This window comes from Lepidochelys olivacea (assembly GCF_965140295.1).
Source record: "Lepidochelys olivacea isolate rLepOli2 genome assembly, chromosome: 12".
Taxonomy (NCBI): domain Eukaryota; kingdom Metazoa; phylum Chordata; order Testudines; family Cheloniidae; genus Lepidochelys; species Lepidochelys olivacea.
Window position 1 is genome coordinate 5,471,113 of NC_140422.1, and position 26,851 is coordinate 5,497,963.

Below are 26,851 nucleotides of genomic sequence, written 5' to 3' on the forward strand. Positions count from 1 at the left end.
CGTCTTTATGTTGTGACTCAAATGACAGTAGTACCTCAAGATTGACCCAAGGTGTGTCCAGATGCTGATAGACAACGGGAAGAGAAACTTGTTGAGAAGGCAGCAGGGCATGGCAGACCTGGAATAAACACTCTACCCAGGGATCACGACATGCCAGAATGCTTTGGAACACCATTCTGGCACTTTTCGAGGAAGTACCAGAAGTGTGTTATGGCACTTTTTTTTTTTTAATAAGGACTTGCCCACTTACTTTACCAGTGCAGAGTATTTCCCCTAATGTAGATAATGTTGGGTCATGGTAACAGACACCAGCAGAATAGAGTGCTATATAAGCCCAAATTTCCTATTTCCCCTCCAGGTTAGTTCTCCTGTGGAGCTCTAAAGGGTATGACACCCGCAACATAAGTCAGTTTTCTATGGTGGGTCTGGACACTATTGTCCTGAAATAAGGGTTATTTTAAAGGAAGTACTACTGTGATTTCCCCCCTCTTCTAGGCACTTGGGGTATTCACTGCAGAATTCTAGCGGGGTTAGATTTTCTCTCAAAAAAAGGGCACTTCAGCTCACTGTTACTGAACAAAAGAGACCTCTAAAAATGAAAAAGTAAGGCTCGTGCACATACAAGGAGCTGATGAAACTGGGGTTATTGAACAATCTAAAATATAAGTTACATTCAGTTTTTAGAAAACTAGGAGAGACCTTAGGACCTTTACAAGTTCTTTCTTTTCAGAACAGGTGGAGTCCCTCTCACTGCAGGGAACATATGCAGGGAAAATCCACTCCCTTGGAGATGCCTTCAAAAATTTTAAAAGTCTCCAATCGTTAGATCTGTCCAGAAACATGATTGTCAGTCTAGAGGTAAGTTCCCCATTCTCTGTTGAACTCTCTACAACCTCAAGAGACTTTGTAAGAGATTTGCTGTTATAAAGGATTAACAATTTATTTTTTAAAAAATCTAGTCAATCTGATAACCTGACTAAAGCAAACTGGTTTCCTTTCACCTCAGGCAGGGAAAAACTTTTCATGATTACCCTTTTGGTAACCCAGCAGTCCCATTCCCTCCGCCAGGCAAAGAGTTCTGTTTCCTTCTTTTAGGTGGGGAAATTAATTTGGGACCTGTAAAAGCAATTCCAGTTCTCCCTTGTGACAAAGCAAAGGGGAAAAAACAACGAACCAAAAAAAACCCCAAGGGATTCGCTCCTGACTACATAGTATCAACCAAAAACCCCAAAAGAACTTGTACCTCCCTTTTCAGCAGGGTAGACAAGCACTCATAAAGATGTCCAGCTCCTCAGGTTCAGAATAACCATTTTACAGTTTTTCTTAGCTCCTTTTCCTCTGGGTTGACTTTCTCTGCAATCAAACTTCTCTTAGCAAGCATGGCTGGCTTGCCACTTCCCAAGCACCCCTTTGTGTGCTACAGCTCCCTGCCTCAGTTTCCACTGCTGGGTCACTCTCAGAGTTCAATCACCTTTCCAGGTAACAAAAGTTAAAAAAAAAAAGTTCTGCAGAAAGGAATATTGATTGTGACTGAAGCCCTCCAAACTATTCAGACAAATGGGTGTGTGGTAAACCATATGTGCTGTGAAAGGCAACTGGGAGAAAGTGAAGCCATTCAGAACTGATTGGCTAAATGATGTTTGCTTATCAGAGGTTATCCTGTATTGCTTTCCGTCTCTATTTGGGTCATAGGATAATAACCCTTTTAGAGTGCCTTTTATCTGAATAAAGAAAAGGAGTACTTGTGGCACCTTAGAGACTAACCAATTTATTAGAGCATAAGCTTTCGTGATCTCCCAGTGCTTTACAGAGCTATACGTAAGTATAATTATCACAAGTTTACAGATAGGGAGATCGAGTGCAAAGAATGTAAAAGACTTGACCAGCATGCCACAGTAATCCTGTGGAAGTCTCTCTGTTTAGGGCTCTAAAGACTATACCATGCTCCTACTCTATTAAATATATAACTTTGTTTTTTTCCTTACAGGGTATTGAATATTTATATTTGTTACAAAATCTGAATTTATATTACAATCATATCTCATCCTTGCTGGAAGTGTCTCGCCTCCAAACATTACCAGTCCTCTCAGAGCTGGATCTGCGCCTCAACCCCATTACCAGAAAAGAATCCGATTATAGACTGTTCGCTGTCTATACGCTACAAGCCCTGGAAAAACTGGGTGAGAGATATTACTGTTGAATGCTGAAGAAAAGGTATTCAGTAGCAGCAATCTGTTATTACTGGATCAGTGTCATAAACTGTTGTGGCAGTTCATACACACCATGGGAAGGAGCTTTCTCCCATGTCGTTTATCAGCTCCACAGGCTCCTCCCTTCTTGCTGAGTTTATAACCATGCAAATTGTGGTTCTTCCAAGTTCTGCAGGTAAAGCTGGCAAAACCAGTCATCTCTACAGTTCCCATAGTTGTGGTTCAGAGACCTTACAAGCTCTGCAAGTTTAACAGCTCAGTATTTTTCCTTCCTTTTCCTAGAAAATCCAAACAAACAATTGTATAAATGTAACTTTACAAATTTAAATCCTCAGCATAGGAAATGAAAAACATAAGGCACTCCTAGTAATGCTGACTCAGCCACAAAGTGTTGCTTTGTAAAGGCTTATCCCTGGTCTACAGTCTTTTCTGCTGTGTGTAAGAAGGGTTGTTTCTACAGTCTGTGCAGAGCTGCACTCCAGTTAAATGTTTTATAATTCTGTGTTTTTTCCGACTCTTTGAAGGTACTTGATTAGACCTCAGCATCACTTTATGCTCGACCTAGAATTAAGTCTTCATCCTGAATTTATCACGTTGCAGTCTGTTGCTATGGAAATAACTGAAGACAAAAGCAGGTTTATGACTTCACTACAGAATCCATGTGAAAGAGCTGAAGTCAAAGCAGGCGGTTGCCATGGCAGTAGACTGGAAAGTGAAGTATGCCCTATGTTGGCTAGCCTTTTTCTGTTTGGATACTCAGTTCAGTGCACAGCTACTATGAGTTAGGGAGGAGTGTGGCTAATAATTCTGTCCCTCTCTTGGCATGTCTGAGGCACTCTGACCCCAAAGTGGACTAAGGTAAGTATGTATACTTGGGCTAAAATTTTAAAGAGCCTTGAGTAACTTAGGCCATGGCTACATGACAAAACTATGTCGACCTAACTTACGACAGCACACAGACACTACAGTTATTAAATCATTGGTGTGCACGCATGCTTGGCTCTTTGTAATAGTGGTGTGCGTCCTCACCAGGCGTGCTTGTTATCGATTGTATTGCCAGCATGGGGCACTGTGGGATGGCTGCTGAAAGGCAGTAACAGTTGTAAGTAACGCAGCCTCTACACTGACACTGCGCTCACCTAATTACATCGACCGTGACTCCACGCCGCTCGGGGAGGTGGTGTTACTACATCAGCATAGAGAGGCACTTATGTCGGCGGGAGCCAAATTTAAGTGAAGAGCCTTCCACAAGACGCAGGGCAGCTTATGTCAACCTAACCCTGTAGCGTAGACCAGGCCTCAGTCCCTTTTCAAAAGTGATTCGAGCACAAGAGAGCCTAGACCTTATTCAAAGTCAATGGACGTTAAGCTCCTAATTCAGAGGCACACTTGAAAAGTTTACTATTGGTATTTAGATCCTAGCTTGAAATCTCTGTTGGAGCCATGGTAATGAACAGCACCACTCTGCTCCCTTAAATTCCTCCCCACCTTGACTTAGATCTTTTTAGGCCTGGCTTTGGAATCATCAGGTGTTTTGCTGTGGACATCGATTTCAATGTTGTAACGAGGCAGGGCTTCTCCTCACCCTGCAAAGGATCCATTGCCACACCCAGAGTCTCTTTTAGATGGTTTTATTTTCCCAAACTTAAGCAAACCAAACAAACACAGTTCTGCAGTTCACGCTGGACTATAACTCCCAGGGGATGTTTCCTCTTTACCTTTCAGGCACTCATTCTGCTTCCTCTCCCATGGGACACTGGAAACCTTGCTTCCTACTTCTGACTCATTAGGTCTTTCTTACTTCCCCAGGTCAGGGGCCCTCCTAATCCGGGGCCAGGTCTAAGAAATTAGGTTGCTATAAGGCATTCCAACCCCTGGTGTAAGCAGTGCTATGTTGATGAGAGAGCTTCTCCCATCAACAGAGCTACCGCCTCTGGGGGAGGTAGAATATCTATGCCGATGCAAGAAGCCCTCCTGTCAGTATAGGTAGCATCTTCACTGAAGTGCTACAGAGGCACAGCTGCCCTTGTACAGTGTTTTAGGGGTAGACCAGCCCTGGGTCAGCTGGTGCAGCACAAGTACACTGGCCCTGCTCCCTCTTAAAGCGCCAGTCACCCTGTAACAAATGTCTACGTTGATTTTATTATATTCATCTGGGGTCTCATGGTCTCTGTAACAACCATAAAATTGGCTCAGGTAGCTCTGTAGCATACTGGGGGAGTTGGGCCACATTGTGTTGGGTCCTACAAACACAGACTGTTCCTGCCCTGGAGGGTTTAGGATTTAAAAGACCTAAACAAATGAAGGGGTGGGGATGGGGCTGTAACATATAAACCAATGAATGTAATGATAAATTGACTTGATTTTGTGCTAGTTACATGTTTTGTTGTTGAGCTATTTATTTCACGTTGGGTGAGGTAGGGTGACCATGAATAGCAAGGAAAGAGGAGTTAATAAAAGTAAGGGAACAAGAACAGAAAGAAAGGGACAGTCACAGCTCACCACGTGCCTAGCCAAGTTAAGAAAATGTGCTCTACTTCTGGCTGTCCTTGAAAAACACCTGAAGATTCCAACTGGTGCAGAATACTGTGTAACTTACTTCTTAAGGAGGGTGAGCTGCTATGAGCATGTAACACCAATGCTCTGTACTGGGATATCGGATTCTTCTTTGAGTGCAATTCAAGGTGTTAGTTATGGTCTTTAAAGCCCTGAATGGGACTCTCCCATCTGGGTGTTCTCTCTCTAATATATCCTATTGCAGGAGTTACAATCTTCTTGGATCCTTGGGTTAGACTGTCTGTAGTGGGCAGGGGGGTGTTCTCCGTGGAGAGCCATGCCTCTGGGCCTTTTCCCTCCAGTGGTCAGCCAGAGCCAGAGTCTGGAAAGCTTCATGACATAGACTAAAAGACTTATTGAATTGGGCAGCCATTTGAAAATCTTTGGCTTAACGTAACAGGGATTGGAGTTTTGCTAAGGAACAGGGGTTCCATTGGTGGACCTTTCAGTGGCTTGAGACACTTGCATTTTGACTTCTTCAGACCTGCTGATTGTTTATCTTGGAGAGGTGCCTGCTCATGTGTGCTGATATAAATTTCTGAATGAATGAAGTGATAATGAGGTGATAATTTCAGAATTATGGGCAAAACATTCCTGGGTACTTCTGAGCTATAGAAGCACCCAAATTGCTAGTAATGTGCACAGCACATGTTGTATTACTTACCCACAGCCCCAGTCCAGAACACTGCTGAGAGTCCCAGCAGCTAACGTAGCGTTTAGTCAGAGATCTCCATGTTTCAGCCTTGAACTCTGACACAGGGAAAGGTGAGATCTCACTGTTTACTAGTCACAGGATGTGATCTGGAGACAGCACACCCAGTGACAGGAAGGGGAGCAGACTGTAACTTCTTTCAGTCTTGTGTCGATAGAGCTTTCACTCCAAAAGGCTGGAGGCTGTTAGGCCCCCCTGCTCGTGTTCTAACTCTTCCAGTAGCCTGCCCTTCAAATGTTCTGCCCTTAGCCCCTCAAACACCCCTCTAGCCACAGGTTTTTGTCCCTGTGCCAAAACCACCACCCTCAGCTTACTGCAGTGCAAAGAACCATGGGATATGGCCCCAGCTGTCTAAGGGCTTGACTACCTGGTGAAATGATCCACTCTACGGGGTTGTGATTTCTAAAGTGCGCTAATGTGTTGTGCATCAACTGATCTGTGTAGATGATGCAGATGCACACTAAAAGTTCCAGAATGCATCTTAACATAATACTATTTCAGACAGCACTACGTTAAAGCGCCCCAGCAGGGTTTGTGCCGCTCAATTAATTAGTGGAGTTGTTTGTGTAATCTTCATTTAAACAGGTGCTACCACTCCCTCAAACAAAAAAAATTCAATGCGTTCATCTTATGTTTCTTGGTGACACTAAATGCACACATTTGGGCAATGGGTGATAAAGCAATTTATCAGAATCTTAGAAATTAATTCCCTTCTGATTTTGAATTAACTTGCTAATAAAGTGATACGCTGAGTTTTCATATGGAAATACTTTTGTAATAATATTAGCAGCTGCACTGTGAGCGTATCCCATACATTCCAAATGGGGTTACGTATATCTTTTTCTTTGGCTAGGTTAATATGTTGTCAGTTTTCTAATCATTAATGGAATTTCACCTGGTGTGGGAAAGGCTTTAATTGTTAATATTTTACTTCCCCAAGTTGTGGTTATGCAGTATACAGGCTGTTGCTGTGGCAGTTAAGAGAGTCTGTTTTTGCTTACACTTGTGATAACAGACGTCCGGGCTTCACTGTAACGCTAGTGTGCTTATACGCAAAAGGAAATCTAGAAATGTTCAACTAATCTTTCCTCTTTTTAGATGACAGAATAGTGAGGGAGAGTGAAAGAAAATCTGCCATGCTGCATTTTGGCCTAAAGAGAAAAGAGGATTGTTTATTTTCTGAAAAAGAAAGCGTAAGGTAAGAAAGTTTGTTTTGTGTTTAATTGATAGTGCCCTACATAGTGATTTGATGTTCCTTTGCCAGGTAGACAAAGTCCCTGGAAATAAATATAACAAACCCTCTGCCATCAGGAATCTATGGGTATGTCTAGCCAGGGATAAAAAACCCACGGCTGGCTTGGGTCAGCTGACTCAGGCTCGTGGGGCTTTGGCTTCGGGGCTGAAAAATTGCTGTACAGACATTTGGGCTTAGGCTGGAGCCTGAGCTCTAGGACTCTGCGAGGGTGGAGAATCCCAGAGCTCAGGCTCCCCTGAGCCCGAATGTCTACGCAGCAATTTTTAGCACCATGAGCCCGAGTCAGCTGACCCTGGCCAGCCACAGCTGTGCTGAGGGTCTTTTATCCCTGTGTAGACATACCCTATGAGTCTCTGGGCCAAATTCAGCTTTGGGTAAGGAGATGCCACTCAACTGACTTCAGTTTGGCCCTGATGGTAAATAGTTACTATCCTTTGGAATTATCTTCTGTAGAAATCAAGGGCTGTAAAAAATGATTGGTACTTTACTGTTCTGCCTAAAATCTGTTCAACTCTGATTATCTAAAAAATGACTAAGCACTACAACGGAAGGGAATATTATGGAACACACCTTAGCTATATCACTGGGAAATCTGTCTTTCTTTGCTTTGTGTCAATTTGCTAATTCATAGGGTTTTGTATTATTCAACTCAAGTTTTCTCTAAATTGTTTCAGTTCTTTACAGCACCATAAGCTGTACCTGTATTTACAAAATATATTGCTTTGGGTTATGCTACCAAAGGCAACATGCAACATGATTAACTGGCACACAGAAGTATATAATTTCTCTGAATATAAAAGGCAAGCTTTTGAAAAGAGCCCAGATTCCTTTTAGGTGCCTAACTCAAGTGGCAAGATTTTCTACCTTTGAAAATCTGGCTGCTTCAGCTGGGTGCCTAAACAGGACCTGAGCTCTTTTAAAAATTGGGCCAGCAGTGTTTTGCAATGTCTTATTAACACCAGACATGCAAGTGCTTGTCATGTATAAAGCAACTCTGTCTGTAGCCCAACTTCCCTAAAGGACCCAAATACAACTGTGGTAGGGATTTCCTTTTTCCACTCAACATACAGCATAAGTCATAGTACTTCTCTCTCCTTGCTTCACCAAAGTAACAATCAACAATATTTTAAATGCTGCAAAGGGCTCTGTTCCAGATTGGCAAATACAAGTCTTGAAAATCTGTTTACATACCAGTAACTCTTTACAAATATTTTAACAAAATGTTGATCACATTTACATAGCTGAAACAGTATAGAGAGAGGGCAAAGTGCCTAAACCCTGAGATATATTCAGCATATTTTTCTGCCCTGTCTCTGACTAAACCCATTGTGATCCCCATCCCATGAGGTTCTCAGTGCCTCCTGAACAGTGATGATTGTTCCCCAACTCCCATTGTCTTCAGGGGAAAATTAGGGATCTCAGCCACTTCCAGGACTGACCATTTTACCATTGTCTTCAAAGGAAGCAAGATTAGACCATCCGATCTGAATCCATTTTAAGTTAATGTAAGGGCTTGTATACATGACCATTTAGTTCACAGCAAGCTGGAATATGAATCTACCCCATGCTAACCTGCCACACACTAACTTTCCATATGGACCCTGCTGATGCACACTGAGGGCTTGTCTGTGTGGTGCTTTAAAGTGCACTAGCTGGGGTGTGAATTCTAGTGTGCACCATAGTGTCGCACGTTAACTGGCCATGTGGACCCTGATGGCGCTCACTAAAAGTTCCATAGTGCATGATGATATCATCCCATTTCAAACAGTCCTACATCCGTGTGCCTGCCAGGAGGGTCCATGCAGCCAGTTAGTATGCAATATGCTTGTATGTGCTAGAATTTATACCCCAGCTGGTGTACACTAGTGCATTTTGTAGACAAGCATTAATAGTTCCTTAGTGCACTTTGACTGAGTCCCGTTGCAAAGCAGGATAGATGAAAGCACACTAAGGAACTGTTTGTGGACCCTGCTGATGCACACTAACAGTTCCTTAGTGTGCTTTGATCTACCCCACTTTGAAACGGGACTGGATCAAAGCACTCTAAGAAATAGTTAGTGTGCGGAGATAGATTTACACCACAAATTGCCATGAGCTAAATGTTTGAGTAGAACAGCCCTAAGAAAATTGTCACTCTTCTATGCTGGGGTAGACAGTGGTTTACTTTGCAGCAAATCCCGTTGCCAACTGTGTCCACATATCTATTCAGGGGACACCATCATAGGGCCTAATCACATCAGCCACACTATCAGAGGCTCGTTCACTTGCACATCTACCAATGTGATATATGCCATCATGTGCCAGCAATGCCCCTCTGCCATGTACATTGGTCAAACTGGACACTCTCTACGTAAAAGAATAAATGGACACAAATCAGACGTCAAGAATTATAACATTCAAAAACCAGTCAGAGAACACTTCAATCTCCCTGGTCACTCAATTACAGACCTAAAAGTCGCAATATTACAACAAAAAAACTTCAAAAACAGACTCCAATGAGAGACTGCTGAATTGGAATTAATTTGCAAACTGGAAACCATTAAATTAGGCTTGAATAAAGACTGGGAGTGGATGGGACATTACACAAAGTAAAACTGTTTCCCCATGTTTATTTTTCCCCCCTACTGTTCCTCACGTTCTTGTCAACTGCTGGAAATGGCCCATCTTGATTATCACTCCAAAAGGTTGGTTTTTTTTTCTCTCCTGCTGATAACAGCTCACCGTAACTGATCACTCTCATTATAGTGTGCATGGTAACACCCATTGTTTCATGTTTTCTGTGTATATAAAATTGTCCTACTATATTTTCCACCGCATGCATATAATGAAGTGGGCTGTAGCCCACGAAACCTTATGCTCAAATAAATTTGTTAGTCTCTAAGGCGCCACAAGTACTCCTGTTCTTTGTGGTAGAAGAGAAAGTGGTAGATCAGAAACTTTTGGTATCTATGGCATGCCCTTTAAACCAGTCATATTTTTCTTGTCTGTACTTGCATCCAGAGGGTGGGGGTATTCTTTATAAAATGTAACTGGTAAGAAATGACATTTTGAGGAAGTAAAGGAGTGTAAACAGGGTACTAAAATTCTATTACATTTGGGTACAGTCGCAGGGCTTGATTCTGCCACTCTTACTCATATTACTCCACATCTAACCCTGGTAAATCTCTTTTCTGTTGCAGCTGTAGGGAGAATACAGTGAAGAACTATGCAGTAGATAAAGGGACTTCTTCAGTATCTAGTTTAGATATTGATAGTAGCAGAAATCAAACTGGTAAGTTGCTTCTTACCAATTAATGTAGCAAATACAAAGATGTATAGTAGGCCTGTATACAAGGTTGGAAATATGCAGGTATTGAAAATACAGGAGGAAGCGTAGCCTCATGTTTTGTTCTAACTAATTTTAGAAATCACTCAATAATTAGCATCTCTTTAAAAGGAAAAAGTTCAAGCTAGTGACTACAGTCCATGTACCAAAACTAAAGTGCACTGCCTTTGAGATTTGGCTGTGTAGATCCACACTCTGGGCTTTGTGCATCCCCCATGCTGCTAGGTTGAAATCTGCTGTAAAGGAGTGATTGTTGGGGTCCTGGGGGTGTCCCATCATGAGCCCAAATATGAGGCTGAAAGGTATTAAAAAAGAATGCACTCCCAACCTTTTCATTTCCTTTTTGGTCACGGGCTGCTCTGGGCTTCAAGGACCTTTGGCCCCCTTTTTGAGCTCTCTTACTCTTTAATAATCATCCTGCAAGGCCCAGACATTAGTGAGTGCACAATGTGCACGGTGCATGTTTTTTAGGGAGAGGTTTTGAAAATTGCAAATGATCAGGTAGTTCTTTCTGAGAATCAACGCTTCTCCCATAATAAAGCAACCGCTTTCTAGTTACCTCTGCAATGTTGAGTCATGGCTTCTAATTATTTTCTGTTTAACAGAGTCAAGCCAAAAGCAGTTAACTCATAAACTTCTGTTAAAATGCCAAGCAAAGGATTCCTCAATAAACACGTCATCTGCTTCTGCAGTACAGGCCAGCAGCTCAGCCAGAGAGAATAAACAATGCAGCAACACACTGGGAACACAAGTAAGACACTCTTGAGTTGTTGTTTAAGCACTAACAGTATGCTTGCACATTGCCTGCTTTTCTTTTAAGTGACTTGTATCTATTTTTGGTGATGCTTTAATTTTTTTTCTCCTTCCTTCCTTAGCAGTTGTATGTAATATGAGTGCAGATTGGCTGGATAGCATAGTTTAGTTTAGCTTTTTTCTTTTACTTTAACATCATTTAAAAGGCACATTAAGTTCAGTGCAAAAATCTTTACGAATAGAACCTTAAGATTGGGAATTGAAATGCACAATAGTCAAGAAATTCATAACTATGGTTCCTACAGCTACAATAAGTTGCCCACATATTAGGCCAGCTCAGATGTCCCAGAACTGCAGTTGGTACACATGGGGGCAGCATAGATAGCTTGATCCCAGGCCACACTGAATGGCTTGCTCTAACGTGGTAATAACAGCCCCAAATTGACGGTGTGGCACATGCTCTAGCCATGCCGTTAGCTCTCCCCATACGCTCCATATTGGCAGGAGCGGACAGTGTACCTCCACACTGGCTTGCCACCACCACCTGGGGACTCCCATCCACAAGGGGAAACTCCATTTTCCATCCTCTTTGGGCTACTTGAGCTGAGGCTATACTCTGATTCATTGTACCTACAACTATCAGCTTAAAATCATAAATGGGTATATAGACTACTTCAGACATGCAGCGTGACCTAGTTCCCCTGGGTGTGGGAATCTTTACTTTTGATTGTCCTGATGTTTGTTTAATTCTTAACCTTAATGCAGACTTCTAATGAAGCAGACGTACTGTGGGTTTGAATTCTTGGTGCTAGTGACTTCATGTTTGAAAAGCTTCTTTTAAATTTGTGTTCAAGCCTGCACTCTTGTGTTCTGCACCTAATTTGTTATCAGTGTTGCCATCTGTAGCCATAGAAAGTCTCTCTGTCTTGTAGCCTGGACAGGATGGGCACAGTTGCAATCCTTTCACTCAGGGAGCACAAGGGCTAGACAGGCCCATGGCTTCACATTTTCAAATTTTCTTTTAATAAGTGGATGACTCGGACCCTTTTGTGTCGGTACAAAGTGCATGATTTGATGTTTCAAATATTTTTCAGCTGGAAGAAGTGGCAGGAAAACAGTTGCTGAATCACAGTCATCTGGAAGATGGTAAATCTTTCAATCTTCAATTTTCTTTCAACAATGGGACTTTTAATTCTTTCCTATACCAATAATAATCCTGTAATTCTTTTTCAAATTCATCCTGCTGCACTACTGAATCTAATATTAACACTGGAACAATTTACCTCTGCTTGTGGTGGATTCTCTATCATAGGCAAATTTTAAATCCAGATTGGATGCTTTTCTAAAAGATCTGGTCTTGTACAAATAGGAATGAATTCCAGGAAATCCTATGGCCTGTGCTATACAGGATATCAGACTAGATGATCACAGTGGTCCCTTATGGCCTTGGAATCTCTGAATCTATTAATTGACTGTTCCAGTCGAAGTGGTGCTCTGAGTATAGTTGTCATGTATGTCCTGTACACAATAGGCCGAAGGGCTGCTACAAACAGGTCAGGATTTTGTACCAGGTGTGGACTGGCCACAGAGCTTCCTGCTCAGTGATACACACGTAGGTTCACTGTAGTCTCCTCTACTGTTCTATCCGGTATGGCCGAGGTTAGCTTAAATAAGGTATATTACAATTTGTTAGTCTCTAAGCCCTGGTCTACACTAGGACTTTAGGTCGAATTTAGCAGCGTTAAATCGATGTAAACCTGCACCCGTCCACACGATGAAGCCCTTTATTTCAACTTAAAGGGCTCTTAAAATCCATTTCCTTACTCCACCCCTGACAAGTAGATTAGCGCTTAAATCGGCCTTGCCGGGTCGAATTTGGGGTACTGTGGACGCAATTCGACAGTATTGGCCTCTGGGAGCTATCCCAGAGTGCTCCATTGTGACTGCTCTGGACAGCACTCTCAGCTCAGATACACGATTGTTTGCCATTGCTCTGACGCAGGGAGGGCCGACTGACGACACGGCTTACAGGGTTGGCTTACAGGGAGTTAAAATCAACAAAGGGGGTGGCTTTACATCAAGGAGTATTTCAGGCAGGACTTCAGGGAGGGTTCCAATAAGAAATGGTGCACCTAAGTTATTGTTCTTATTGGAACAAGGAGGTTAGTCTGGCCTGTGATTCATAGATGGCTAGATTTACCTCGCTGCACCTTCTCTGTGACTGAGTGCTGTGTGACCTAGAGGAATGAGTCCCCTAGACGGGGGGCGGAGAGGGGGGTTTGCAAATGAGTACAAAACAAATCTGGTCTATTTCTTGTTTTGATACACTCCATCTATCTTTTACATCTTTGGCTGGCAGCAGACGGTGCAGAAGGACTGCATGCCATCCACATCCCATGGCTGCTCGGCAGAAGATGGTACAATAGGATTGCTAGCCATCCTCATCTCTTGCCTGCCTGGCAGAAGATGATGCAATAGGACTACTAGCAATCTGTATCACCTGCCTGCTCACCATAAGATGGTTCAATAGGACTGACTGCAGGACTAAAGAGAATGACCTGATCAAGTCACTCCAAATTTAGTCCCTGCGCCCATGTCTGCCCAGGCGCTCCTGATCGACCTCACAGAGGCGACCAGGAGCACCTCGGACATGACGATGATGGCTACCAGTCCTATTGCACCGTCTGCTGCCACAAGGCAATGGGTTGCTGCTGCTGTGTAGCAATGCAGTACCGCGTCTGCCAGCACCCAGAAGACATACGGTGACAGTGAGCTGAGCAGGCTCCATGCTTGCCGTGGTATGGCGTCTGCACAGATAACTCAGGAAAAAAGGCGCGAAACGATTGTCTGCCCTTGCTTTCACGGAGGGAGGGAGGGAATGGGGGCCTGACAATATGTACCCAGAACCACCCGCGACAATGTTTTAGCCCCATCAGGCATTGGGATCTCAACCCAGAATTCCAATGGGCAGCAGAGACTGCTGGAACTGTGGGATAGCTACCCACAGTGCAACATTCGGAAGTCGACTCTAGCCTCGGTACTGTGGAAGCACTCCACCGAGTTAATGCACTTAGAGCATTTTCTGTGGGGACACACACACTCGAATATATAAAACCGATTTCTAAAAAACCGACTTCTATAAATTCGACCTAATTTCGTAGTGTAGACATACCCTAAGGTGCCACAAGTACTCCTTTTCTTTTAGCACCATCTAGTGGTTGAACAGTATAATACAGTCACCTCAACTGCTAGAAGAGGGCCTCCTCCTCCCTGATTGAACTAACCTCGTTATCCCTAGCCTGATTCTTGCTTGCATATTTATACATGCCTCTGGAAATTTCCACTACATGCATCCGACGAAGTGGGTATTCACCCACGAAAGCTTATGCTCCAGTACATCTGTTAGTCTATAAGGTGCCACTGGACTCTTTGCCGCTTTCACAGATCCAAACTAACATGGCTACCCTTCTGTTACTTCAGTATAATACAGTTAAGCATTCCAAATCTCCTAAGGTTTACATTCCTACCATTTACAAAATGTACACTATCACCCTATCTTTAAAGTTCAGTACAGATCAATGTGTTAAGTATCTCTGAATTGGTACTCTCTCTGTTCTGGTTTTCTAATTACACTAGTAACAATATATAACAACTTGATCATCTGGCAGTCCATTAGTTGCAACGACCGGCAGAGGTCGGTCTGGAATTCTTGAATTTTCTTCTGCATCTGTCATGTGTAAATTTTGCTCGGATTGCTCTTTCTGAGGAACAAACTGTAGATGTTGATAGCTTCTGTTGAACTCTCCACTGTTGGTCTCAGTCACATATGATCAGGGCCGGATTTAGGGACAGGAGACCGAGACAGCTGTCTGGGGTGCTGGGGTTGAGGGGGCACCGGGTGCTGTTTTTGTTGTTAGCATGAATAAATACAACTTTACAGATCCTAGCCTAATGTGCAAATGTATTGTCTTATATGACGGATAAATCATGCGTGCAAATCGTGCATCAAAATAATCAAATGGGCTACAAATGCAATAAAAAATAAGGTATTCAAAAGTTTAACAAATGAGGGGGGGTGCCAAAGACGTTCCTTGCCTGGGGTGCCATTTGGTGTAGGGCCAGCCCTGCACATGATTTGAGCACTGAATTATTTTTCTTTATTACTGCTGTAGTTGGCTATCCAATTTGACACAAGCATGGTCACCAGGTTTTAGAGAACTGCCTAGTCTACCTGAGCGTCATCGGTTGTAAAAGTTTTCATAAGCTGTTTTTCCTTTTATCTGATTTGGCTACTCTTTGTGTCTGGCCACTTTGGAGATAGATTCTTTTCCAGAGTTGGAACAAAAAGAAAAGGAGTACTTGTGGCACCTTAGAGACTAACCAATTTATTTGAGCATAAGCTTTCGTGAGCTACAGCTCACTTCATCGGATGCATACTGTGGAAAGTATAGAAGATCTTTTTATACACACAAAGCATGAAAAAATGGGTGTTTACCACTACAAAAGGTTTTCTCTCCCCCCACCCCACTCTCCTGCTGGTAATAGCTTATCTAAAGTGATCACTCTCCTTACAACGTGTATGATAATCAAGTTGGGCCATTTCCAGCACAAATTCAGGTTTTCTCCTCCCCTCCCCCCCCCCCCCCCCCACAAACCCACTCTCCTGTTGGTAATAGCTTATCTAAAGTGATCACTCTCCTTACAATGTGTATGATAATCAAGAGTTGGAACAGCAGTTCTGAGTTGTCTTCCCATCAGGAATTGTGCTAGGCTATATCCAGCACCTCCTGCTGGTGTTGTCTCTAGCTCAGAAGAGCAAGGACTGGATTTTCCTGCTGCAGGATTTTCACAAGTGCTGCTTTGCTCTCTGCTCACAAGCACAACTGCAGAGGTTGATAGTGGTTGGTCCAGCTGGGCAGTGGCCCCTCCATCATAGGTCTCCTGCCAGCTCACCAATGTCTCCTCACTGCACAGGCTCCCAGCTCTCACACCCTTTACTTGTTGCAGCAAAAGAGTTAAAACTTCAAAACCATTAGCACTGGATCTTGCAAAGTCCACTAGAGAAGTATGTTACTCTCTTTGAATTTCCACTGTTTGAAAGTTGTTGGAGATTTTGGGGGGCAGTGAACATCACAAAAAGAACATGATTGTGAATGGTGACAGGTCATCTAAATGTGAGGCTTAAGAGAAATGGTGGAAGCCCCATCATTTGAGACATTTAATACCGGAATTTTTCAAGCACTGGGGAATATGTTGTAAGGAATAATCCTGAATTGGTTCTTGTAGGAGAAGGGATAGTTGAGATCTAATGGACCTTTTCCATCTCTAATGTATGATTTCATAAGTGTGTACAACATAAGACATGTTATATTCAGGTGCCTGCTTTCTTATGATTTCTTTCTGTGGGGGCCAGTTCTTCATAGGAGGCTTACAAATGCAGGCAACTTAAGTGCGAAGTTGGAATATGAATAAAAATAACTTTAGGTGAATGTTTTGCAGTTTTCACAATTTTTAACTCCTATGTTTGTGCTTGTTTTTTGCCAGAATACAGATCCCTTCCATCACCACCACAAATGCGTTCATCCCTGCGCTCCCCAGACAAAATAAGAGCCGGATTCACAAGAGGAGGATTTCGGGTGACTTTTTCAGAAAACGATTCCTTAGACTCCTCTCTTGAGAAGGACATAATAGAAAAACCTAATATTTATTACCTTAACCAGGACATTTCTTCAACCAAGAAATTGCATTTGAGTGACACCAACAAAACAAACCCATACAAGTCACACAGAGATACTGGTCTAGATAGTTATGACCACCTCTACCTTTCCTCCACCCCTCAGAACAAGGACTTTAAGAGACTTCAAAAAGATAAGAGAAGTACAAATTTCAGAGATTACAGTGTAAGCCCTGCTAATGAAATTAAGACAACTTCACAGTCCACTAGTAGTGATCTACTGACACAGCACACTGAGATGGACAATAGCACTCGAAGCCTCTTAAAACTCAGTTCAGGTAAAGACATACTTACTTTTCTTAATGGTTTTACTTTTGAGAGGTTCAGGCCATGGCAGGAAGGATTGTATTTACTGCCATTCCTACTTTTGTGGCCACTAAATGAATTTTAGGCCCTGGCTAACCTACAAATAAAAGCCATGTTCGTTCCAGGATATGAGAGAGACAAGGAAGGTGAGGTAATCTTTTATTGGACCAGCTTTGCTGGTGGAAGATACAAGCTTTCAAACTACACAAAACTCTTCTTCGATCTGAGGAAAGAAATCAGATTGTTTGAGTTAAATACAAGTTGGGACAGATAGTTAAGCATAAGAGGTAATGTGTTGTAGGAAGTCACTGGAGACAGAGTAGGCAATAAGGGTTAGCTTGTTTATATAAAAAGAGTTTGAAGTGGGCCATTAAAGTTTAGCTAGCAGGTTTTTGTAATGAGCCATGAAACCAGTGTCCCTGTTAAATCCATGGCTTTTAGTGTCTAGCAGCATGAACTTCAGTTCCCAGGCTCACCTTTTGAAGACGTTGTGTAGGTTTCCCTTGAGGATGAGTATTGAAAGATTGGGTATGGAGTGATCATTTTGTGAAAAGTGTTCGCCCAGGGGTGATATGGTGTGTTTGTCTTCTATCACTTTTCTGAGTGAGTTCATTTGAGAGCGTAGTGATTGTCTGGCTTCACCCACATAGCTGTTGGGGCATTTGATAAAACCCTGTCAGGGAGCATGATTTTAACTCAGTTGTCCCCTACGCTGATTGCAAATATAGTTCCAGATAGCAGAGGAATCTCATAATCAGAGTAAAGCCTGATCTGGACAAACACCGTGAAGGGCCAATGTACATTCCGAGTTGGAACCATGTTAAGAAAAAAACCAGTTTTAACCAGACTCCCTGACATTTTATTTGTGGAGTAGACAGGACCTTGTTTTTACCTCTCTATCCACCTGTGTCATGGGCTGACTCTAGGTCTGTTGAGGGGTCCATATTTGACTAGTTGCAGAGCTCTGAACGCAAGCTCACTTAGATTGAAGCCTCTTTTAGATTCCTAATATACTAGCACAGGTGGATTTCTTTTGTTTTCTTTTTTATTAAGGCAAAGTTACAATAAAATGGTAACATGCTGCATGATACGTTATTTATTCAGGAGCAGGTTAATATTCAAAGAGGCCGGCTAAAGATTCTGGCTTCTTAGCTAAGGAGCTCTCCTCTGCACTAAAAAGCGTGATCAAATTTCTAAATACCTATACTCTTTTTGGTGCTTCTCTTTTGTACTTGATGTGAAAGCTTTTTCATTACAAGGACAGTCCATGTTGTGCTGTACCACAACTCCAGTAGTGGGAGGGGTCACACCTTTCCAATAACGTGCAAGCTTACCTTCTAATAATAAACAAATACATTAATTTGATCAAAGACATAACTAGGCATTTTAGCACCTGGGGCGAGCAAGCATATTTGTGCCCCCCCCAGAGGTGACGCTTTGGGGAGCACATGGGGTCATGCGCCCACTCACATTTCTGCCTTCCATTTAGCACTGAGGTATTCAAACTGTGGGATGAACCCCACAGTTTGAAATCATTGCATCCTTCCAGGAGCCGGTGGATTGGAAGCTGATGGGAGCTGCTCGGGCCCCAGGCTCTTCACACTGTGGGAGCAGGGGTGCTGCCCAGCCTCCCTCCCTGCCCTGCTCCCTGAGCCGGGCTGCCTCTGCACAGCCAGACACTCCCCAGGCATGGTGAGTGGCACAGCTCCGAGCTGCACCCCTGATATGCTCTTGCCCCTTCCTCAAAGGAGCCCGGCACCACTGACCTGGCTCCTCAGGAGCAGCAGCAGAGTCAGGAGCGCCAGGGCAGCGGCGAGTAAGGGCATCTGGTAGCACCTCATGGCAGCCAGGCTACGCGGGCAGGGGACGGCCCTGGGGGTGTCGCTGGCTGGTGCCGGGCTCTTTCAGGGGAGAGGCATAAGTGCTTCAGGGGTGCTGCTCGGAGCTGTGCTGACCAATCTGCCTGGGGAGCGCCCAGCCTGCTCCAGAAACCTATCTCCTGTACTGCCCAGCCCTCTCCTGGGCAGCGGAAATATATTGAATCCATTATTCCTTTAAGTGCACCAATTTGTTACCCCAAATGGAGTTTCCCAGACCCTTCAATTTAAACACACTGGATTAGCTAAAACAATAAAACAAGTTTATTAACTACAAAGAGAGGGTTTAAGTGAATACAGGTAATGAGCATAAAAGTCAGAAATGGTTACAAGAAAAATACAGATAAAAGGCTTAATAATTCCTAACTTACCAAACTATATTAGATTCAAGCAAAGTTTCTCACCACATGCTTCCAGCACATTCTAAGATTACTGATCAGACTCTCAAATCAGGGTCCCGCCCCCAGAGTCCAACACCTGCTTCCTTTGTCTCTTCAGGTGTAATTAATGTGATTGGCAGGGAGAGAGAGGCGGGTGCCTTAGGGTGTTAGTCCCTCCCGTTTATAGTTTCAGTCCCCCTCTTGAAAAACATTTCCAGCTGAGAACCAGGAGCCAAAGAGTTTGTGTGGAAGGATGATCCCTGCTGTTTTTTTCACCTGTTTGAACTTCCTTTTGTCTTCCCTTCCTGCTTGATGGCTCTGTTTACTGCTTAAATGCAAATTCAGCAGAGCACATGTTCCTTTGTTTAGGACAGTCCTGTTTGCCAACTTCTGTTTGGACAGTGTTGTGGGGTTTGGATCTTCTGTTAATAACACCATTCAGAGGAATCTTATAAATTCACATTCAATGGTGCCACACATTTTACCAGGAGAATACTGATCAGCAAATTGAGTGTTCAAATGATACCTTACAAGGCCTATTTTGTACAATGCTTATTACAGTCGTGTGTAGGGTGTGAATACAAGGGTGTCTATTCTGTCACAACTGGACAATACTTCTCCCCTACCCCATGACTACAAGGCTCATCAGGAACTGTTTAAGAGGATGACCACAGCTCTTGATATTTAAATGGAGTGAGAAGTCACACAGACTGGTGGATGTTTTAGCCCTGGCAAGTACCTGTAGAGTAGCCCTCCCATCAATGAGTCTATCCTTGAGCCCGGCAAGGTGTTATGCCAGACCCCATCTTCTCTTCCCCCTACTGTAAAGAGAGCAGAAAGGATGTACTGTGTCCCCTTGCAGGGGTTTGAGTATCTGTGTACCCATATCCCTTGAGGCTGCCTAGTTGTCTCTGCTACTAATGAGAGAGAGAGTGCGCACCACCAGACATCAGTGCTCAAAGGAAAAGAGACAAAAAAAATTGGGTCTATTTGGAAGAAAAAATTATTCCACAGGAAGTTTACAATTTAGGATTGCAAACCAGCAGGCTGTGCTGGGTCATTATGATTTTACCTTGTGGGAAATGTTTTAAGGGTGAAGAACAGGCTACTGGATGAGGTGAAACAGGAGTCTGCTGCAATAGTGGATGAGGGCAAATTAGTGGCCAAGATGGCTCTCCAGGTCAGTCTAGATGGGGATAACTCTGCTGCTCAGGCTATGGCCATTGATATGGAGAGGTGTTCATGACTCCCGTCCTCCAGAGGTTCAACTCAACAGCCCATTTAAGGTCTCCCATCTAAGGGTCCTTTGCTGTTTTCAGGCAAAACAGATGATAGGCTGTGTAGCCTAAAATATTTAAGGGCAACACTTAAGTCTCTGGGCATCTGTATGCCAGCAACAAAAACAAAGCGGTATCACCCTCAGCATCCTCACTGGTATCCAGCTTTTATGCCTTGTATCCAGGACCTGTCCAGACAGAAGAGCAGAAATTACAAGATGCATCCACCTCCTCCCTCATCTTCTGCAGCCGCTACTTCTTCTTGGCAAGCTGGTTTTTCCAGTCAAGCTTCTTGACACGATGGTCGAGGACTGACAACCGGTCCCCAGCATGCAATCATCTCCTACCCTGCTATTTGTCAATCGTTTATCCCACTTCCTATGAGCGTAAATGATTTTAAGATACAAAATGTGATGCTCAAGTGGGGCTATATCTTTCTGGCCCCTATACCTGTGACTGTAGCAGAGAGCCTTAAAATATGAAGCATCTCCTGTAATGTCAGTGGCTTGAGAATAAATGCTCTTCTGGTGATCTGGCAGAGTGCAGTGATCAGCAGTCACATGTGCATGGATGTGGTGGGAAGTAGTATGAGGACATGACAAGAAGACAATCATGGCTACACTGTTACCCGGGGTTCTTTCAACCCAAAGATCTTGGTAACTTTTACTCTGTGTGAGTGGTGTCAGGGAATAAATCGGGAGACACGGCCGTCCGACCAATAGATGGTTGGCACAAACCGGACAACACCAGAGTGCTTTCACTTAAAGCTAAACTTTACTTAGTCTCAAGCACTTATGCACACGTCCGCAAGAGGTTAGTAAAACACCCCCAACCCTTGATAATTACCAAAGCTGAGTGTGGCTCTCGAGTGGCACAGCGGCAGCCCATCTGCCGCTGGGAAACACAAGATGCATCCAGAGAGAGAGAGAGTCCAGTCCTGAAGAGTCCCCCTACCTCAAACTTTTTCCCCTTATTTATACATTAGTAATAGAATGACATGTCCCTTAAAGCAAACTTGTTAAGTAAGCAGTCTCAATGGTCAAGCAAGAGGTTCCTTCTGATTATCGATGAACCAGGTGTGGGTTTTTCCAGAGTTTGCAGCCTTGAGGCCCCAATAGACATTCCTGGGGCACATCCTGCTCTTCTAAAATACATGTATCAGCAACTTCAACATAATTCTTATCAGGAAGGATGCGGGGTCAAGCTGCCCTTTCTGTGGCACCCAAAAAAAAACCCTCCCCTCCTGCCTTGGTTAAGCTAAGCCTGCTGACTTGGCTAATTTACAGCCTGCTGACTTGGCTGCTTTTAGCAATAAGCCATAGTGGTTTCAGGCACTTTACTGGTTTGCCAAAGTGTCCCCATACAACACTACCTAGCCAAGAAATGTCATATGTCTTCCATTCCTCCCAGTCTTTTATTATTTTATTCCACATTGGACAGTAATGCCCTTTATATTTCTCCACAATATATTTAAATATTTTAAAGATTCCTTTACCCGTTTAAATGTAGGTAGCTGACAACAGTTTGGTTTGACCCTTTGGGGAATAGAAATTCCTACCATTTCAGATTTTTTGTAGTTCATGTGGAAGCCCTGCTACCTGCCCACATTCCAAAGTCAATTGTTCTATAATTTTTAACAGGGTTTCTGGTGCCTGCAAAAACAAGACCTTGTCAGCACGTACAAAGCTATTTGGTGTTCTCATCCAGAAGGCATTTTGATGCCCTTTACCATGGGACTGTTTCTCACATTTGTTGCAAATGGCTTCATTGCAAAAGCAAACAATGGGGGGGGATAACCAGCTACCTGGTCTTGTACCTTTAAACAACTTACAAGGAGGGGATAACAAAATTCTTTTGTTTCCAATTATTAATCTTTTATGTCGAGTTCCTTTACAGTGTTGTGTACATAACTAGGAATTCTTGCATTGCTTGTTTCATTTACAGCTTGTGTATACAGTGCTTCCTGTGACTGAAGGGGGTGGAGGCGAGAATTTGAAGCATAATCAATCTCCATTGACTAAACTTACTAGGACGGTTTTCTAAGGGAACATATCTATCAAATGTTTTCATGTAGATCCATCTCTCTTTTCCACACTTAACCTCATAAGACTACCCTCCTTTCAGACAAGATGTCTGCAAAGTGATGCATCTCCCACATTTTGCCTAAAATTGAATTAATATTTGTTTAATTAGATTATTTTTGATGTAGTGTAAAAATGTTGATTCTACAGTCACATTGCAGATCATTGATCATTTGGCAGGCCTGGACATATTCACTCAACCTGGCCTACATCTATCCACTGCCCCAGCTGTTCCCACGCTATGCCCATCCCAGAAACACAGTCACTCAGTGTTTTGGGTTTGTTTTTGGTTTGTTTGGGATTTTGTTGTTGTTGTTTTATATGAATGACCCCCTTGACACTTTATGTTAGAATCATAGTCCTTCCTTTACTGATAAGTAAATGTGAGTTACTGCTTAGCGGAGAGCACAGAAAGATACACGGGGGAAAGGAGGATAAAAATGTCTAAGAAGGTTAATCTGCATTCCTGTTTTCCTTCCCCTAGATCTGAACACCAATACACACCTAACCAGCGAGCCTGCTCTGTTAGCCACTCGTTTTTCTACATTATCTACGAGCTTCAGTGATTTAACATCAAGGCATCAACCTTTATCAGCTGAAGCGTTGCTTGAGCAGTCACAGCTAGCAACAATGAGAAAAACATTCCCATCTGCAATGCCTAGGAAAGACAGCGAATCGGCAGCTAACAGGTGCTTGAGCCCTTCTAGAATGGGGTATAAACAAAGTGACAGACTGCATTCATCACTGTCCCCTCAGCATTGTTTTAAAGAGTCAAATAAGGAGGCAAGTGTCTTGCTATTTAGCCTCTTTGCTGTACAGAAATGCATTTACTATTAATGGAGATTTATATTGGCATCTCATTATAATATGCCTGTTTGTAACAGAAAATGATTGTAAAAGCTTTTATGGTGTGGCTATGTTTTTGTATGATTATTCTAAATACTACAAAACTGTAGAATGCTACTTATAATGGGTTACGTAAAATAACATACAAAAGGTACTCTAAGAAAACAGTACCCCAACTTGAGTAAGCAATAGATCCTCCTCTGACACTACCTGGCAGCACTTAATTTTGAATCCAGGATCTTGCAGACTTGGGGGTCCAAACCTAGCAGCACTGGGATCACATTAATATGGAATGTCCAGTCTTAGAGATGGAGTTATTGTGCCCACTTTGCACCACACTGGCCATGTAGGTTGGACACAAACTTTGTCTACGTGGTTTGGGGATTATCACCCAAGCACAAGTGTCAACGTGCAGTGGTCTACAGCCGTCTGAGAGGCTGTACATCACATGTCCTCTTCGTTGTAAGGGTAGATGAGAAGGGGACAGGGCTACCAAAAAGGAGGAGTGGTTGTGATGGCGTTGCACCATACTAGCTGTCCTAAGCCTGCTGCTGTTCATCACCTTGTGGCTCTTACAGGCAGGCATTACATATGCAGCCCTCAGGCTGCTGTAATATAATATACCCAGTGGAGGGCATGCACAGAGTAGCACCAGATATATACTGGGTACTAAAGGGTTCTTCTGTCTAGCGGAGAAAGGCAGAACAAGAACCAGTGGCTGGAAGCTGAAGCCAGACACATTCAAGTTAGAAATTAGGCACAATTTTTTAGCAGTGAAGGTGGTTAACTGTTGGAACAAACTTCCAAGGGAGATGGTCGACTCTCCATCTCTTGATGTCTCAAATCCAAACTGGAGGCCGTTGTGGAAGATCTGCTTTAGCCAAAGCTAAGTTACTGGGCTCAGTATGGGGTAGCTTGGTGCAATGTAATGGTCTGTGATATACAGGAGGCCAGACCAGATGATCTAGTGCTCTCTCCTGGCCTTAAAACTAGGAATCAGAACAACACAAGCAGGGACTTTATGCCAGCATTGTACACTAGTCCTGATTCCGACTGTATGCATTTTGTGAATTCCTGAGGATCTAGCCTTTAATGCTTTGGCCTGTGTCTACTTTCTTGTGTCCTCTCAGTTCCATGTACCTTAACACTGGGACTAATTTGCCACCGCATTATACTCATATAATTCCATGGAAGCCAATGGAATTATACCAGCAGGTCACATGATGCAGTGGAGAATGTGCCCCATGGTAAATTTTCTCAGGTTCTAAGAGAACAGGCTGGGAATTCTTCCATGTCTCAAGGCTCTTGAAAGGAAATATAAAACCATTGTTTACAAAGCATGTAGATGACACAGATATTGCTTGCGTGATCATTAATGATCATTAGTAATGAGCAGTCTGAGTCACTTGGTAAATGGGGCATAGCCAAACATATATTTTAATACGGCCAAACACAAGGTCAGACAGGTAGGGACAAAGGTAGGTCACACTTGCAGGTTGGGGGACTGTGTCCTGGAAACCAGTGACTCTGAAAAGGATTTAAGGGTCATGGCTGATGGAAACCAACTGTTCATGAGCTCCCAGTGCGATGCTGTAAGAGGGCAAATGCAGTTGTTTGACATAGAGAGAAATGCTGAGTAGGAAGATTATATTAGCTCTGTAGGAGGCCTTAGCGAGACCATTACTGGAAATCAGTGTGAAGTTCTGGCTTCATTTAAGTAAATGGCAAAACTACTATTGGCTTCAGTGGAGCCAGGATTTCACACACTGGGTCCAGTTCTAGTGTCCACAGTTTAAAAGGGATGTTGAAAAATTGGAAAGTGCTCAGAAGAACCAAGAGACTGATTCAGATACAGGAAATGAGAGACTTGCGGAGCTCAGACTGTTTAGTTGATGAAAAAGATTAGGAGGCTCCTTGATTATGATCTGTAAATTCCTAAATGAGAAGGCAAATAGTGGAGACCCCTTTGTTAATCAAGTAGAAACCAATGGCTGGAAGTTGAAGTGAGACAAATTCAACTTGAAAATAAGACACTAATTTTGAACAAGTGTAATTAACCATTGGAACAGCTTCCCAAGGAATGTGTTGGATTGTCCAGCACTTGAAATCTTTAAATCAAGATCAGATGTCTTTCTAAAACATATGCTCTTGAGATGATGAATGAATTACAGTGTGAAATTCTCTATCTTGTGATATACAGGAGGAGAAGCTACATGGTCCCAGTAGTCTCTTCTGGTATCTCTCTTAGTACCCATCTTACTTGTAGTACCTATGTGCAGCATACGACTTCAAAGAGGTTTTATGTCCTTAATATAAAGAGAGGAAAAATTCTCTTTTCTTTATGTTTTTAAAGCCCTATGTGATTTATTTAGATTGTATGTATCTTTATGTACATGTGGCCTTTACAAAATGAACCTCATGCAATTGTGCATGTAAATTCAGGCGCCCCTAGCTTACCTGATTTGTGTGAGAATGTATCTTCCTGTGCACCTGGCTAGTTCTGTGCCAGTTGGAAATATACAAGCACAAATACCTGGTTTATGCACATAAGTTAGGTGCTTGCAAATCTACTGCAAATTTGCAAATCTACTGCAAATCTACTGGAAAAATAAACAGTTTGTTTTGCCTTTTTCTCCTTAGTCTGTCCCCAGTGATCTGAGCAATGATACGAGTTTCACAGAAAGTCCAAGTCCCAAAAGGACTGAGAAAGCATCACATATTGCAGTTGTCCTACAGCAGCTCCTGGAGCTGGTAGATCGTTACTGGGATGGAGCTGGGTCCCTCCTCCTCAACAAGAATTTTCTTGGTAAATTTCATTTGAATGAATAGTTTTAAGTCTGTTTTTGTCTTTGCTGTACCTATCCTCCCAGGCGACCTGAAATTCTTTGGCTTAAACATCAAACTGCTTCCTCCCAATTGGCATTTGTGGATGGGAAGTTATTCTAACTCTTTTGCATTTCACTTAGTGCAATTTCTGGCTCAAAGTGTAACTTTTCCTGCAGTCATAGAATCATAGAATATCAGGGTTGGAAGGGACCCCAGAAGGTCATCTAGTCCAACCCCCTGCTCGAAGCAGGACCAATTCCCAGTTAAACCATCCCAGCCAGGGCTTTGTCAAGCCTGACCTTAAAAACCTCTAAGGAAGGAGATTCTACCACCTCCCTAGGTAACGCATTCCAGTGTTTCACCACCCTCTTAGTGAAAAAGTTTTTCCTAATATCCAATCTAAACCTCCCCCACTGCAACTTGAGACCATTACTCCTCGTTCTGTCATCTGCTACCATTGAGAACAGTTTAGAGCCATCCTCTTTGGAACCCCCTTTCAGGTAGTTAAAAGCAGCTATCAAATCCCCCCTCATTCTTCTCTTCTGCAGGCTAAACAATCCCAGCTCCCTCAGCCTCTCCTCATAACTCATGTGTTCCAGCCCCCTAATCATTTTTGTTGCCCTTCGCTGCTCTCCAATTTATCCACATCCTTCTTGAAGTGTGGGGCCCAAAACTGGACACAGTACTCCAGATGAGGCCTCACCAATGTCGAA

The 26,851-nt window shown here is 43.1% G+C and overlaps 1 protein-coding gene across 3 annotated transcripts in view; it reads left to right on the top strand.

The window, feature by feature from the left end:
- The window catches only part of LRRC36 (leucine rich repeat containing 36), a 44,881-nt gene that overhangs the window by 4,082 nt on the left and 13,948 nt on the right, over positions 1 to 26,851 (top strand). For all 3 annotated transcript variants that reach the window (XM_084644644.1, XM_084644642.1, XM_084644643.1), the window contains exons 2-10: positions 731 to 858; positions 1,988 to 2,180; positions 6,577 to 6,676; positions 9,913 to 10,004; positions 10,664 to 10,809; positions 11,906 to 11,957; positions 16,356 to 16,823; positions 22,951 to 23,249; positions 25,953 to 26,118. In XM_084644644.1, the coding sequence (XP_084500770.1) occupies positions 731 to 858; positions 1,988 to 2,180; positions 6,577 to 6,676; positions 9,913 to 10,004; positions 10,664 to 10,809; positions 11,906 to 11,957; positions 16,356 to 16,823; positions 22,951 to 23,249; positions 25,953 to 26,118 (1,644 nt within the window). The remainder of the gene's footprint in view (positions 1 to 730; positions 859 to 1,987; positions 2,181 to 6,576; positions 6,677 to 9,912; positions 10,005 to 10,663; positions 10,810 to 11,905; positions 11,958 to 16,355; positions 16,824 to 22,950; positions 23,250 to 25,952; positions 26,119 to 26,851) is intronic.